At 39.1% G+C, this 14,963-nt stretch overlaps 2 protein-coding genes across 2 annotated transcripts; both read right to left on the bottom strand.

Annotated features, from left to right (window-relative positions):
• Window positions 1-932: 932 nt before the first annotated feature.
• LOC103710184 (GDSL esterase/lipase At5g03810-like) lies at window positions 933-4,057 on the bottom strand. Its single transcript, XM_008795825.4, has 5 exons — window positions 3,631-4,057; window positions 3,322-3,452; window positions 2,972-3,205; window positions 1,531-1,786; window positions 933-1,432 (listed from the first exon to the last, which is right to left on the bottom strand). The coding sequence occupies exons 1-5, from the start codon at window positions 4,040-4,042 to the stop codon at window positions 1,239-1,241; spliced, it is 1,227 nt and encodes a 408-aa protein (XP_008794047.2). The 5' UTR covers window positions 4,043-4,057; the 3' UTR covers window positions 933-1,238.
• A 2,081-nt stretch (window positions 4,058-6,138) lies between these two features.
• Window positions 6,139-14,228, bottom strand: LOC103710185 (threonine dehydratase 1 biosynthetic, chloroplastic). The gene is made up of 9 exons (XM_008795826.4): window positions 13,714-14,228; window positions 12,933-13,112; window positions 12,543-12,812; window positions 10,891-11,097; window positions 8,723-8,971; window positions 8,566-8,639; window positions 8,217-8,334; window positions 6,943-7,077; window positions 6,139-6,699 (listed from the first exon to the last, which is right to left on the bottom strand). Exons 1-9 carry the CDS (start codon window positions 14,188-14,190, stop codon window positions 6,559-6,561), a joined length of 1,851 nt encoding a protein of 616 aa, XP_008794048.2. The 5' UTR covers window positions 14,191-14,228; the 3' UTR covers window positions 6,139-6,558.
• Window positions 14,229-14,963: the final 735 nt, after the last annotated feature.

Here is a 14,963-nt window from a genome sequence, read left to right as displayed (position 1 = left end):
CGGACATTCTTAGCCTGCTACCCTTTCTTCCTTGGCACAGTAAATATCTAGGACTTATATTCCTCCTGGTGAAGGAAAAACCTCGGGAAATTTCAACTATTTTGAGTTCTAGACTCTATATGGGGGACTTTTTTCATCGAAGTTGTATTCTTTTACTTTCTAGGACTGAGAAATAGGTGAAGCAAGTTGATAAATATTCTTAAGCTTAGACATGGTTTACTCTTGCGTGAAAACATGGTAAATTTAGAAAACACGCTGATCCTGTCGAACATTACCAAGCTAGAATTGTATCTGCTATATTTTTATGAATAATTAAGGATTTTTCCAGAAAAAGAGAAAATTGTCGTTGCCCGATTTTCTGTTCTCCATGGAGGTTAGTGATTGTTTTGACACGTTAGTGTCTGCCAAATTAATCTGCTACTTTGAAATAGTTGGCCATGATACTGCAACTGAGAATCAAGTTTAATGCTATTTGCACCATACGCGGAAAATTAAAATTAAACACAATTATTCGGGCACAGGATGTTCTGCAATGCATTCTGCATGCTTTTAAGTTCAGCCCTGTTCAATTACTTATGATACAAACAGACTTTGGGGAAGAGAATAAGATTGCTCAAATACGAGAAAGCTTCACTGTTGAGCATTCAATGGCCACAGGCAAGTCGATAGATCATTTTTCTGTGGGTGTATTCTATACGGGTATAAGTTCGAGGATGTTCAGCTTGACTGAAGGTCCTATTTTTTTTGCCTAGATCAAGGGAGACCATGCGATAATTAAAAAACTCCACAAACTTTCCCCTACTAAGGGCTCTGTTCAGGTTGGAGTTTGGATCATTCCATCTTGTTCCAGGATCTTTCTCAGATTTCTCATTGTATACAGCCTTTCCATCCCAACCAGTTCTCCTTTTAAGAACCTTTACTGCTCTTGGTAGTTTCCCGACAACACAATTAAAGATTATCATCATAGTAGTCAAACTTTGCAACATAACTTTCCGGACTCCAGAAGTGGAGGCTGAGCCCACCACCACCTGTAAACGCACTTCCTCTCCACAAGACCCCACTAAGCACCCACTTCCAGCTCGAGACCACCTGCCCCTCAAGAAGGAAGACTAACCTAAACATGACAAACCACACCTTCACTGGTACACAAAGTATTTACTACTGAGATATGGTCGATATATAGATAAACTGAAGGTAGATCACAAATACATAGAGATTTTTGAGTGCGATTGCACTGCTTAGGAGATGAGATCGATGCCTTGGGCGAGGATGGCATCCGACAAGACCTGGTTGGCAGCCTCTGTTGGGTGGGCGCTGTCCCAGAACACGTACCCGGTGGCATTGGCGCATGTACCTGGGGACCTCGTGTTGCAAAGAAGAGATGTCTCAATGGTCCCAGTCCCACAGCACGCCTTCCTTGCTTCAAAGAACCCTTTACAGAAGAGTAAAAATCACCATTAGCAATATATATCTACAAGCCCAACCAGCCCCTTTTGGCTGGCGAAAATATAGGATATATGAGCAGGTTACCATAATTCTCAGGGTGTGCGATGAGGTCGAGCAGAGGGTTGTAGATGTCGAACACAACCAGCTTCAGTTTAGGATGGCTCCTCTTCAGGGCCTGGCCGGCTGCTTTGAGCTTCTTGTTGAAGACTATTGCGTCGTTGTTGAGGCGGGCGATGCAGTCATTTCTGCCGGCCCCGAACAGTGTGATGACTGCCGGAAGGCAGCCTAGCGGCGGCAGCGACGTCACCCCGATCCTCCGAGCTCCCAAATTGTATAGAGCCTGGTCCATAGGTTTGCCATCGTTATTAGGAAGGGCAATTTGATCTCAAAGTATGCCTCATTTACTACACAGTGTGCGATATTGATGGAGAAACCATGTGTGTAATAATAGAAGATGAAAAGAAGATAAAGAACTTGGTGGAATCATGGGGTGGGGTGCCACCTTATGCGAGGATGGCCTTTAGTGATTACATACAGGTGGGTGGTCCAGCTTCAAGAGATCAATAAATGAGGAATGCCGGATCTACTGATGTTCGTCTGTGCGAAAGTTATGAACCGCAACAAGAGCCATTTAAGTCATTCAACAATGCTAGGCTCGAGGGTGTGGCAACCTACTGTACGTCCCTGACTCGCTCGGTGCAATTATTTTTCGTGTTGACTCTCTGAACACCATTAGTAGTACATCAGTTTTTACCACCAAACTCCATGGTGGAATTATTGTTGATCGACAAGGTTGAAATAGTTGGATTCGACCTTTCAAGGTGCAAAATGACATGGAGGAAACCAGCGTATCACGGGCCACGCGAGTCTCCAATGGAAAATCTAATAGGATGCTTTTTTAGCAAAAAAAAACAAGTAGATTAATCCGATTAAATAGATCTTTTATGAAAAATATTGAAATAGTTGGAAAGAAGTGGAAGACAGCGTCACCCATAAACATTGCTCCATATTTTCTAGAGCAAATATTTCCTATTTGTTGAGTTTGATGAGTGAGAAGAATTTTATCTCATCATCCCCCATTTGGTAGCTCTTTGTTTGCTCTTGAGTGTTTGATTTAATGCAGCAAACATAGGGACTCCAGATCAGAAAAAAAAAATGGAATCGGTGGTGATCTACGATTCCGATATCCCCCCCAAAAAAGAGAATTTGTTTAAGATATCATTACCACTGGAACCAAGTACAAATCTTAGGATGGTAGAACCAGAGGTACTCCCGATCCTACCAAGTACCTCTACTTTACTCAGCAGCTCTTTCCACCGTAGACATCACAGCTCACAGGGATATGGAAGCTGCCATCCAAGCAACCAATAAATGACTGCGTATTTTGATCAAACCTCATCTGCATGTGTTTGCCAACTTAAAAACTTACGCCCGTCTATCATGCTTTATATGACGTGCTACTCAGTGTTTAAACATGTATTTAGACAATACGATATCAAGAGAGAGAGAGATATGGAGGAGAGACCTCGCTGAAAGTGTTGAAGTTTTGAAGGACCAAGTCAGCAAACTGGTCCGGGGTGTAGGCCCTGTTAAGCACGGGGTTGATGTAGTAGTTCTGCACGTAGTCACTGGCCCCTGCACTCACTACGTAGATGGATCCGGCGAAGAGCGCCGTAGCATTTGCCTTCCCTGCGATCCTCTCCACCTTGGACTGGTAATCCTTGTAGTTCCTCAGCTGCTGATTCAGCGAGATAGCACCCTGACAACTTAATTATATAATTAGTCCCACATCACAAAAAAAAAAAAAAAGGAGTTTCTCTGTGTGTATATATATATATATAGAGAGAGAGAGAGAGAAGCATCAAAAGCACCCACATAAAGGGTTGATGTACTGTCCAAGTAGCCAGCACCACCAGAGGCGAAGTTGGCACCGGACAAGAGGTTCTTCCCCGTGGCCTGCTCGCTGAGATAGGCTGGCGGATACGAAGTGAACCCAAGATTCTCCACTGCGTTTATATATAAAATGTTAGCGATAGTAGTTTCAGGAGTAGTCCATTTGAAGGTTGGCTACATCATCTTTGGTAGGCTTGCAATAACATTAATTAGAAGCAGCTCAAACTAGAACTTTGATGTAGGAGCTAGCCAAGCCTAAGTAGTTAGAAGTTAGGAAACATTGCTGGTTACCAGTGAAGTCAGTTGCTAGTTTGCCGTTGCAAAACCTTCCAGTGGGAGCATGGTCGACGAAATCTCTCCCATACGGAGGGAAGTTGGCCTTCACGAGAGTGAGGCGGTTGTTGTTGTTGCCGACGTCTACGACCGAGTCCCCAAAGATGACGACCCCAGGGACGAGGCCCTGCCCTTCACACACCCCCACCAACCCAGCCATTAATAGTTGAGCCACCAATACCAGCATCACCGATCCACCCATTCCAACCATGCTTAAGCCCATCTGGTAGTGGGGAGGGGGGGAGGAGATGCTTGAAGGAGAGTGTAAGAGGAGGAGGAGGAGGGTGAGAGGTTGGGAAATGGAGAGGGGTGGTCTGAAGTGCGAGTAATGGTGGTGGAAGACAGGTGGTACAGGCTGTGGGGGGGCCATTTAAAGAGGGGAGGGAGGACTAGGAAGCGGTGTTCGCAAAAGGTGGGGTAATTAAAGCGCAGTAAGTGATGGGTGGGCCTAGGATTCCAAGAAACGCCCATCCGGGTTCCCAACCAAGGGTGAAGCATGTTCTGCACCTACATAAAGCTCCAGTCTTCAGATAGAAACGAGAAGGGTGGGTGCAGTTTATCACGTTTAAGGCTCGTTTGTGAGTGGCTTGGTGTCTAATATAACTAACACTTACATGGCTTGGACTAATCATAGCCTATAGAGATTACTTTGGGAGGAAAAGAGTCGTTTTGTGCCTTCAATCATGTGAATTGCAAAAGCATGTCTCGCTATAGCGATGGATGGTGCAGAGCACTTCAAAATTTATTATTTTTTAATTTTATTAGATATATTAATACTAAAAATATATAAATTATCCATTTTAGCAGATACACGCATTTATTGACACACACAAAGAGAGAGAGAGAGAACGAGCGGAGCAACAAAAAGTTTGAGAGCGAGATCATAGACATAAATGCAAGCACAGTTATCCATGCTTAGCCTCACATGTATGGCACGTGTGTAGCATCTATGTATATAAATGGGAAGATGCCAGCCAGCTGGATTAGTAAATTTTCTAGGTACAATTGTGCTAATCTTGGAACGGTCAGATCATGGACCACACTGTTGCCTTTCCTCTACTTAGCCCTACTAACAAGAGAACAGGTGGTAGAAGGAGAAAACCAGGCGTTGCATTGCAATGTTCTTATGATTCTCTCCTTCCATTTATTTGTACTTCTCAGAACTAAGCATTTTGGTGGCCTCGCGGCGCATCACTCTGATGAATTTCTCTGGTTAAACCAAACAGATGTTCTTTATTCTAACTCACTAGCTGACACCTGCGACCTAAGAATTAAGATAATGTTGAGTTGGTGATGGACGTTAATGGTGACTGCAAAAGAAATGCTTTTCTTCTGAAACTCAGAAATACTCCTCGTTCTCTCTTCCTGCTTTGAATAATTGCTGCTGGGTAAGTAGGCCTCCCTAATTGGTCATCTATTGGAACTAGATTTGATATTCGTGTGAAGATAATGGATGCCACATTATAAGAAAAAAAAAAGGATAAATGGGTGCTGTAAGTATTGGATCCTGGAACAGTTGTTGCTGTGCCCAAGGCTGCTTGCTAGCTAGGCGTAAATTTGCTTGCTTTAACTACTTGTATTAAAATTTTATTTCTAGTTTATTTTTATTTTCTATGCCAATATTAATTAGAATAATTTATTTTTTTAATGCAAATCTATTTTTGTTAGGTTGAGTATTAGATTTAATATATTTGAGTTTGTTTTTTTAGTCCGTACAGAAGATTGATATTTTTGTTCTGTAATGGAAGAAAATACAGTTTTTTAAATAAGAGAGAATTATATAAAGAAATTTGGACAGAATTGTTTTTAGTGAGGTGAGACCTATTTAAGACTAAGAGCCAATCCTATTGTTTTAGCCTTTATTTTATCTTGAATAAAAATTTATTTTTCTCTCTCAATTTCTTTTGTTTCACTATTATTTTCTTCTCGCAAATCACTGCAAAATTTTGCGTGGCATTTGTTTTCTAACCATTTGGTTGGAAAAAATTTTAGTCCAATTCTAATTTCAGAAAAAAATAAAGTTTCTATTAAAAAAAAAAAAGAGAATATCTCAACCCCTCAAAATCTAATTCTAACTCTTTAGTATTCGAATCCTATTCTAATTCTAATTCCAATCATGAATCAAGCATAGATATGGCCATTCCAATTTTTACTCCGATCCATTTTGATAACCATTTCAAATTTCCATTCCAATTTCTAAGTGCGCCCTAAACTTAATCTCTCCGGTGATTCCCTGCGTACAAAAGAAAGTGGTGGCGCGTTAGGAAGGGAAATTTCTATATCAAAGATAAACATAGTCGAGCATATAAAGTCCCAAGAATGTCTCTCCTCTACAACCTCAGTAGAGCATAAACTAGCGTGGAACATGTTTACTGTTTCTGAACTTGTAGCTGGAACCTCCCAACTCAAAGGTACGTGAGGTCCATGAGCTAATAGTAAATCAAAGACAGTGATGAAACCCAGAAGATCTCAAAGACAGAGTGATGAAACCCATTTGATAAGCCGATCGAGTCTCAATGAGCAATGCTGCAGCTCGATCGATCTTAATGTGGACTGCAAGGTCTATTATACAACGCTTGCTAAAGCCACAAAATGATTGCCTTGGAGTCCTCTTCAAACAACACCTATAGATTACATAAATAGTGAGGGAACCTTTTCCCGAGGGCAGCAGATATATAGTATAGTTCTAAGCCCAAAACTAAAGATGATAAAAAGTAAGAAAAAAATTGGGAACTCAATGCTAGAGTCGAAAAACAGTCTCATTAGATCCTAGATATTTCACCCACCAGGTTCCTCCAATGAAATCTTCAACCACTCCATGTTTAATCCGAGCAATCACGCCCGATTCCACCGCATGCGATCACAGACATTTGGTTTGATTACTATTCACTGCATTAAAAGCTGATAAGCCTCATTGGTTACCTCGTACGTATACTCATAACCAAGTTTGTTAGCCTGATTTGCGAATTCTTCCATATCCTCCTTTGCCACTTGGATTCCAACCAAAACATTAGCACCAGTCTCACCCTGTGAAAGAAAAGCAACCAAAATATAAATAATGCGTATATTGTTCTTTTGTTCTGAGTGCAAATAATATCACCCCGCTCTTCAGAAGTATAACCTGCCCTTGCTTATTCCTATAAAAAGAACTCGAGAATTTTCCTCAGTACAGAAAGCTTTCATCCCATCCTCACGGATGCAGGATCTTCCTTCATAGCATTTCAAGCTGATGACAAGTTAGTTTAGATAGATACCAGGAAAGTAACAAACCTGTGCTCGATAATGGAAGAGGCTGATATTCCAACGTGGACTAAAGGCATCCAAAAATTTCATGAGAGCACCTGGCCTCTCGGGGAAGATAAATCGGCAAAGTAGCTCATCTTGGACATTCGACCGGCCTCCCATCTGAAGATATACCAGAATGAAATAAAATTACTGATGGCATTTGGTATGTTGATTTTTCCAAGGCTATGCCGCATATGCATTGTATATAAGATTATAAGATAAGCCAGCAAAGTAACTTGATGGAGACTTTGGCAAACAATTGAATTGATGGAACACAGCAAGATGGATTAAATCTTGCATTTATTGTTACAACTTCTTACAGCTATGCTTTCAGAAACCATAATTTTCCATGACATGTAAGGGACAATCTATGCCCCATTTTCCACAACATTTGTTGGAAATGGTCACAAGATAAGCAGGTGCATATATTGTTGCATGTGAAATGAATACGTATTTATCCGTATGGATACATGCACGCATGAACACTCATGTATGCATATACACAACCACTACAAAAATAAATGACCATATAGTAAATACACATGCACACATGTTTGTAACAGGTTCATTTGTATGTATGTAGTCATTATACATATCCATAAGGTTAAGACACACATGCATACACCAACACCACAAGACAAGGGTGTCAGACTGCAGTGCGCTTTGCTCTGCAGTTACCTCCTTGCAAGGCAAGGGTATAGGGCTTGACGGGGAGGTGTCAATAGTGGTCTCCTGGATCAATTGATGCCCCAGTGAGAATGTGAATCTTTACCCTGTGCTTACAGATATTTGGCAATCTCATCTTCTGAGGTTCCACGCCTCCCACACCTACTGCAAGGGTAATCGGCCTGCGGATTGGGTTGCCAATTTTGTTGCTGACCATGGTTTCTATTTGTTACAATTCTGTTACTACTGGTGAGCTGAGAGATCTTTTGTTGAGTGACTCTATGGGATGTATCTACACTAGATCAATTATCCCAGTTTACCAGAAATACAATGTTGTCAGAGTGTTGGACACAAGTCTGGCATGTCAAAATTCTAAATTATACCAAAGACTGAATCCCAACCCGTATTTTATTACACATCCAAACCAGATCAGGTATTACGCCAGGATTTCTGACACTCTTTACAACAGGCCAATAGAAAGAAAAAAAAATCCAGCATAGATTAATTTCTCAAAGTTTGTCAGTTTCTGAGCTTAGGCAATCAAATAGAGAATGCTTATAGGGATTATTGATAAAACAAGATGAGAAACATACAAAGTATCGCATATGATCCTTCACCACATTATCGTTGGTAAGATTAATAGTTCTTAGCTGTGCAGATTTCATGCGCTCCACCATTGCTACAAGTTCAGCATCAGTGTGAAGCCCAACACTGCAATAGCAAATGCCAAAAGACTAAAAAAATTCACAGACCTATACATTTCTGCACCGAATTCATTATATGCAAGAATATCACTAAAAAAGAATCTAACATTGACAAAGGAAACTCCAAAACAAAAAAAAACTTGAAAATTCTCAAAAATGAAGAAAAATGGCATCAAAGCATCTTTTTCCAGATCATAAGCAGGTTCTACAATCTCACTAAAATCAAGTTACTACTTGCCTGTAAAGAACAAGAGCATCTTCTTTACGTGAATCATATCTATATTTGAACTCTGTAATGTTTATAGAACCAACCTGCAATTATGATCCATGTTTACATGTTTAAAGACCACAAAGTCTGAATCATAAAATGTGATAAAGACAATCATGTAGCATACCAGTTCACAAAATTGTTTAAAACTTCCACGCTCCTCTCGCAGTATGGTAGCGAGAACAGCCTCTCGTTTCCGACCAACGTCAGCAAGTTCAGTTACTAACCTAAGCCTATCAAAGTTCATGTTTGCGCCACTAGTTATTGCAACAACACTTGTACCTTTCAAGCCATAGTATTTGCAGTAGGCTTCTGCCCCAGCTAAAGAAAGGGCACCAGCTGGTTCTAAAATGCTCCTTTTCTCCTCAAACATATCCTGCATGTGAATGTAAATATTTCAACATTTAAGTTTTAAATCTGTTAATTTCTACAGTTTTTATAGAAAAATAGAAATAAAGATGTACTCAGACACCAAATTCTAATTCTTGAAAAACGAAAATATAATGAAGCAAAAGAAACTTTAAGAGATCACTCAAGGAAACATCTTATAGCAGCACATGATGAGAATAAGAGCATCACAGGAAATGCTTGTTATGTCATAGAAATATCTAGAATCACCTCCAGCACTACAAATTGTTTGCACTTCAAGTTTATCTGCCAAGTTTGCAAGCCACAAAATACTTAGCTCCACTTAAGTGGAAAATAAGTCAAATACATGTTGGGTATAGAAAGTTCATTGTATTGGAGAGTAAAATCTACTGAAGCATTGGGGCCCAAAAGAAACCATAGAAATAGGTCTATCAGAATGTTAAAAGATCATATCATCATTAATAATAGGCTGTATTCAACTAAAAGAAATCATTACTAGCTCATAATCAGTAAATCAGGTACCTATGCTTTTAGATTCATCTTTACAGTTACAAACTATCAAGTTCTGAAACACTTGGTCCAACAAATAACAATTCAATAAGTTGATCAAAGATTAATTAATGTATTTAGGAAGTTCAATACATTATGAAGCACATGCTCTCTGAATCAGTTAAGGAATTCTTCTCCTGGAATAGCAAACAAGAAATTATCAATCGGCAAAACTAACAATCGCCGTTAAAGTTCCAGTGGTAAGTACAAGGACTATCAATTTCAGTACTACTCAAAAGATCCACTTATGGACCCTAACTAAGCAGCCAAGCATATGTGAGTTGCCCACAATTTATAAAAAGAATAGTTCTTTTTCTAAAAGAAGGGGAAAATTTATACATCTGATGGAATTAACATCACACCTTTCCAAATGTGCTTTAAGGCCCAGATTAATAAACAACAACTAAATCATTTAGTAACCTTTGCTGAAGTCTTATTCCATCTATTGACATTAGTATATGATTACTAAAAGTAAGCTTAGTAGTTGGTAGAGCATATAATCACATGCTCAACAACTCTTCACAAACAAATCAAACTAAGAATTTCTGTTTGCTTGTGCGTGCAAATTACGAGCTGTGATTCCATATAAATTCTGTTTTTCAGCTGTGTAATCTTGTAAGCACAGAATATTTTGTCTAATGTAAAACATGTCCTGCGTAGAAGTATTTATACGAGAAACATTGCTTTTCTCAATATAATGGTCATTGAAATATTGAAGTGGCCCTCTTGAATTCCAACAATTCACAGATTTTTCTACACATCAATTCTTGGAACTAATTTCCCAGTGCAAGCACAGTCACTTTGTTAACTTCATCTAACCATCAAGTTGACAATCCAATCTCATTGCGGTTATCAAAAACTTAGATTTTCCTTAGATATGCACCATCCATAAGTATTTAAACAACTTCTTCATCAAAAGGACAGCTAAATGGTTAAGCAGTTAGAAAAATTGTATGTAAATTTAAACAAAGAGAAATACCAATTGCAGATATGATAAATAATACTGCCTTGACTGACCAAAATTGTCCTATTTTTTACAGTGAGCATGAATGCATATATGGCCCTAGAGGTAAATGGAGAGAAAGTAGATAGAAGCAAACAAGTATCTAATGCTTAATAGCAATAATGAATTGCCAGTATGTACAACAACCTTCATCTAGCTATTATGTGCGATCTAACTTCATAACCTTACAAATGAAACGCTAGGTAATACAATAAAAATTTACTACTAAACATATGATTTACTACGGGTTCTTGCATCAACATTTTAGTCTGATCAGTGTTTCATGTTGCACAATTAAGAAGACTGAGTATCCTCTTAACATAATATATTTCATAAAAATATTAATGAATGCAAAAAAAAGAACAAAGTTTAACCTTTATAGATGCACAAATAGCATCACGACTGACAAGAACCACTCCGTCTACCAGTTCTCGGCATAAGCGAAATGTCTCTTCTCCAACTACTTTAACAGCCACACCATCTGCAAATCCTCCCACTTGCTCTAGCGTGACCCTTTGACCATGATACAAAGATAATGCCATGGCATTTGCATCAGAAGGCTCCACTCCAATGATCTTTACCTGCAGAGAAAGCTAAATAGTATCAACAACTCTAACAAAGGATTGCTATTCAGATAAAGTAAAGTGCCTTACTGTGGCACATTAATAAACATAAAGTTAGACCACTTAACAATGACATTCCTCTCCACGATATAAAGACACATTTCATCTTGATGTACTTGAAGAAGCAAATCAGACTATTTGTGGAAAAAAAAGCAAAAAGAAAAAGTAGGCTGAGCCCATATTCCAACTGAATTCAAGAAAACCTTGTGAGACAGGACATGCTGTCAGCGTTACACAAAGAACAGGATATAGAAGTTTATAGACCTAATCAGGCATCCGGCACATATTAGATAAAAATATTATTATATGTGTAATCAGAGTTCTATTTGAGATTCGATGTTCAAGATCCAAGCATGTAATGTTTCACCAAAATAAGCAGTACACTGCATTATACAGTGTACTTTACGAAGCATGCATGATATCCTAGGAGATCACACATGTTTCTATCTTGCTTGTGTTGAGAGATGGAGAGAGGGAGGGAGCGAGGGAATGTTTTCAATTCATCTACAGGAGACATAATCTGAAATTGGTAACTCTTGGCCATACTTTTATAAAATATGTAGATCATGATCAGCGGTAAGGATTCTTGAGTTATATGGCCACAACTCCCCTCAAAAGAAGGAAAGAAAAGGAACTATATGCTCACAGCCAAATTTAGTACCTTAGATTAGAGGTATCATTAATTGCATATCCGCCTTTGGTATAGCATGTTCTAGTTCTGGGTTACCAATTTCTCATTGAAGTCGCAGAAACAAACTTTTTCCACTTTAAAGCACTCTTAAGTTTTTTGAAAATCAAATGCACACTAAGCCTTCCATAATCACATTAAATCAAAATTTTGAAGCAAAATCATCAGCAAAATTTGTTTCTAGGCAAAATAATTCAAATTAAGGCCATTGAAATTGAACAAAACAAAATTGTATCGTAAAGCTCTATTACAATACTAGAATAAAAGAAATAAGTTAAAAATTCTCAAACATAATAAAACAGATCATTGTCAACAGTAAATGTGTAAATTATAAGAAGAATATAATGAACGTAATCCAGAGTCAAAACAAGACCTCTTATACGTAAAGGCAAGCATATGAGGATCTATCTAATTCAAATGATCAAGAATTTTGGGGATCTAAAACATATAATATAAATTCACAGCATATAAAGTGAAGTCCAGGACATGGAATTTATGCATACATATTAATGTTGCTCAGGACCTTGCTATTACAACAGGATATAAATGGATACAGATAAAAAGAATAAGCTGATACAATATTTAGAATATAAACATGCTCTAACATCCAACTATGAGAATGCATATTTTTTTCCTCTTACAGTAATTTGTGCGCATATCACAAATTATTTTAAGTCACTGCAACAAGATAAGAAATGTTCAAAAAGACACAGACCTCTGGGCGAACCCGTTTTACATAAGCAGCTATTCCCGCTACCAGTCCACCACCTCCAACAGGCACAAATATAGCATGTAGTGGGCCTTTCAATTGGCGAATGATTTCCATCCCAATAGTGCCCTGACCTATGATGACATCTGGATGATCAAAAGGGGGTATGAATGTGCGACTTTCCTGCTCACCACGTTGCTTGGCATATAACTGGGCTTCATCATAAGAGTCCCCCACAAGAACAACTGTTGCACCTAACCTCTCAACAGATTTCCACTGAAACATAGATTATATTAGAAGGGGAAGCAAAGAAAGAGATACAACAATTGAAATTGAAACCAAGATATCCATCAAGAAAAAGGAAAAGACGGTAATAACAGAGAGCGATAAAGAAACCTTAATTTCTGGTGTGGTAACGGGCATTACAATCACAGCATCACAACCTAGTTTCCGAGCAGCCAATGCAACTCCTTGGGCATGGTTACCAGCAGATGAACAGATAACACCCCTGCCCAACTGATCCCTCGGCAGCTTGGCCATCATGTTATATGCCCCTCGCAACTTGAATGAAAAGACCTGCATATTAAGTCAACATTGCCATCACTTCCAAGCAAGAACATTTTGAGGTGCAGACATGAAAAGCTTGTGCTCGCAACTACGTCATACTAATCAAGAGATGAGCAGGAGTGAAGAACAAACATTAATTATCGACTCAGTCAAATTGAAGATTTACATTAGTCCATCGATAGCATGCATTAAATACAGTTTGAGAATCTCGTATAGAAATGGAAGAGAAAATGAAGAAAGAAGAAATCTTTGCATCTCGGGCTTGATGCGCTATATTCGAAAATTCTAGCAGCACAAAAAAAAATCATAGGGAAAGAGGAAAGGAAGCATGATTATGAAAGTTAATCGGTATTTTAATCAAGGGGCACTGAAAGAAGGGCTAAGCAAAATGGCATGCAGAATTTAGCGGCAAAAGAGATGGAAATATTTTGTACAATGGGAGAAGTGGAGAACCTATGATGTTAGAGACTCCACCGAACCAAATCAATATAAATTCGTACAAAGTTTGAAATTTTAGTGAAAAACAACAACAAAAATCACAAAGAAAAAACAAAAAACATTCTTTGGACGAAATCCCACAGAAAAAAACAAGAGTAGAAGAAGGATTTACGGGTTGCAAGTCCTCTCTCTTGAGCCAGATATCGACCCCAAGCCTCTCCGACAGCTTCGGCGCCAGCTGCAGGGGGGACTCGATTGCGACATCGTACACCCTCGAAGAGAGTATATTGGTCAGATACTCCATCGGATTGGGCGCTCCATCCCTCCCTCCCTCCACCCCCGGCGCCGCGGTCCTCTCCGAGATGCCGCCCAAGTACCCGCTCTCGTACTGCAACGAATCGGCGGTAACCCTTTTAAGGGGAAGAGTGGAACGGGAGGAGGAGGCGACGTCGGGTTGCGACGTGATAGCCGCCGAGGAGGAGGAAGCGACGGCGGCGGCGGTCCAGAGGGGACCTTTTCCCTCGGCGGCTGCGGGGCGGGGGTGACGGGCGAGGAGGAAAGGGCGTCTGCCTGCGGCCGTTGGCGGCGGCGAGCGGGCGGGGAATTGGAGCCCAACGCGGGAGGGGCGGGCGAAGGCGAGGGACTCCATTGGAGGGAGGGCGGGCGGGCGAGAGGGGAAACCACAAGAGGGTTTTCGTGGGTTCACGAGCGGGACCTTTCGCCTTGTCTTCTACTAATATATTATATTTCCCTCCGACCCGCCGACCCGCCGCCTCTTCGGTGAAATAAAAAGTAACCGCGTTCAAGAGTTCAAAAGGAACACGGTTCCTTATATCCTCATCAGAGGCGTTATGATCGTGACACGTATCTATTTTAAAAAATTTAATGATCGAATATTATTATATCTATATTTATATTTATATTTTTTAATAAATATAAATATGAATATTAAATAAATATCAAAAATAATTTATATATTTGTTTTAAATCGATAAAAAATTATCTATATTTATTATAAATAGATAGAGATATAAATCATATATTAAATATATTCATATTTTTTATCTAAATACATATATAAATTAAATATTTTTTTGGATATTAATCAAATTTAAATAAAATTAATTATTAAAAAATAAAATAAAGATATAGCCATTAAAAAAAAGGAGAGATTTTCAAAACTCTAATTCAACACGGCGAAGAGGAAAGTGGGATGAAGCGGACGAATAAGAGGTTTGAGCCTTTCAGACATGTGGGATGATTCGAAGAATTTTATTCGAATTGGGTATTCTGTATTTCGAAAACTGTCTTAAGTGCCAGTCGTCCAATATTTAGATTCTTTTTAGTTTAAGTTTAGTTAATCACCTAATTAATTTTCTAATAAAATTTAACTTAAACTTCTTCTTTTTACTTACTATATGG

Source organism: Phoenix dactylifera, chromosome 16 (assembly GCF_009389715.1).
Source record: "Phoenix dactylifera cultivar Barhee BC4 chromosome 16, palm_55x_up_171113_PBpolish2nd_filt_p, whole genome shotgun sequence".
In the NCBI taxonomy this organism is placed as follows: Eukaryota; Viridiplantae; Streptophyta; class Magnoliopsida; order Arecales; family Arecaceae; genus Phoenix; species Phoenix dactylifera.
Note: the sequence above shows the minus strand (reverse complement) of the source record. Positions and strands in the feature narration are given on the sequence as shown.

What these genes read in the sequence shown, in the direction of transcription:
- LOC103710184 (XM_008795825.4), bottom strand. Translation starts at nt 4,042, where the DNA reads ATGGCCCCCCCACAGCCTGTACCACCTGTCTTCCACCACCATTACTCG. An exon ending in ACAGTACATCAACCCTTTAT is followed by an intron (nt 3,206 to 3,321) that starts GTGGGTGCTTTT and finishes TTAAGTTGTCAG; the next exon opens with GGTGCTATCTCGCTGAATCA. An exon ending in ACTTCAACACTTTCAGCGAG is followed by an intron (nt 1,787 to 2,971) that starts GTCTCTCCTCCA and finishes CCTATGGACCAG; the next exon opens with GCTCTATACAATTTGGGAGC.
- LOC103710185 (XM_008795826.4), bottom strand. Translation starts at nt 14,190, where the DNA reads ATGGAGTCCCTCGCCTTCGCCCGCCCCTCCCGCGTTGGGCTCCAATTC. An exon ending in TTACCACACCAGAAATTAAG is followed by an intron (nt 12,813 to 12,932) that starts GTTTCTTTATCG and finishes TCTATGTTTCAG; the next exon opens with TGGAAATCTGTTGAGAGGTT. An exon ending in GATGCTCTTGTTCTTTACAG is followed by an intron (nt 8,335 to 8,565) that starts GCAAGTAGTAAC and finishes TTGCTATTGCAG; the next exon opens with TGTTGGGCTTCACACTGATG.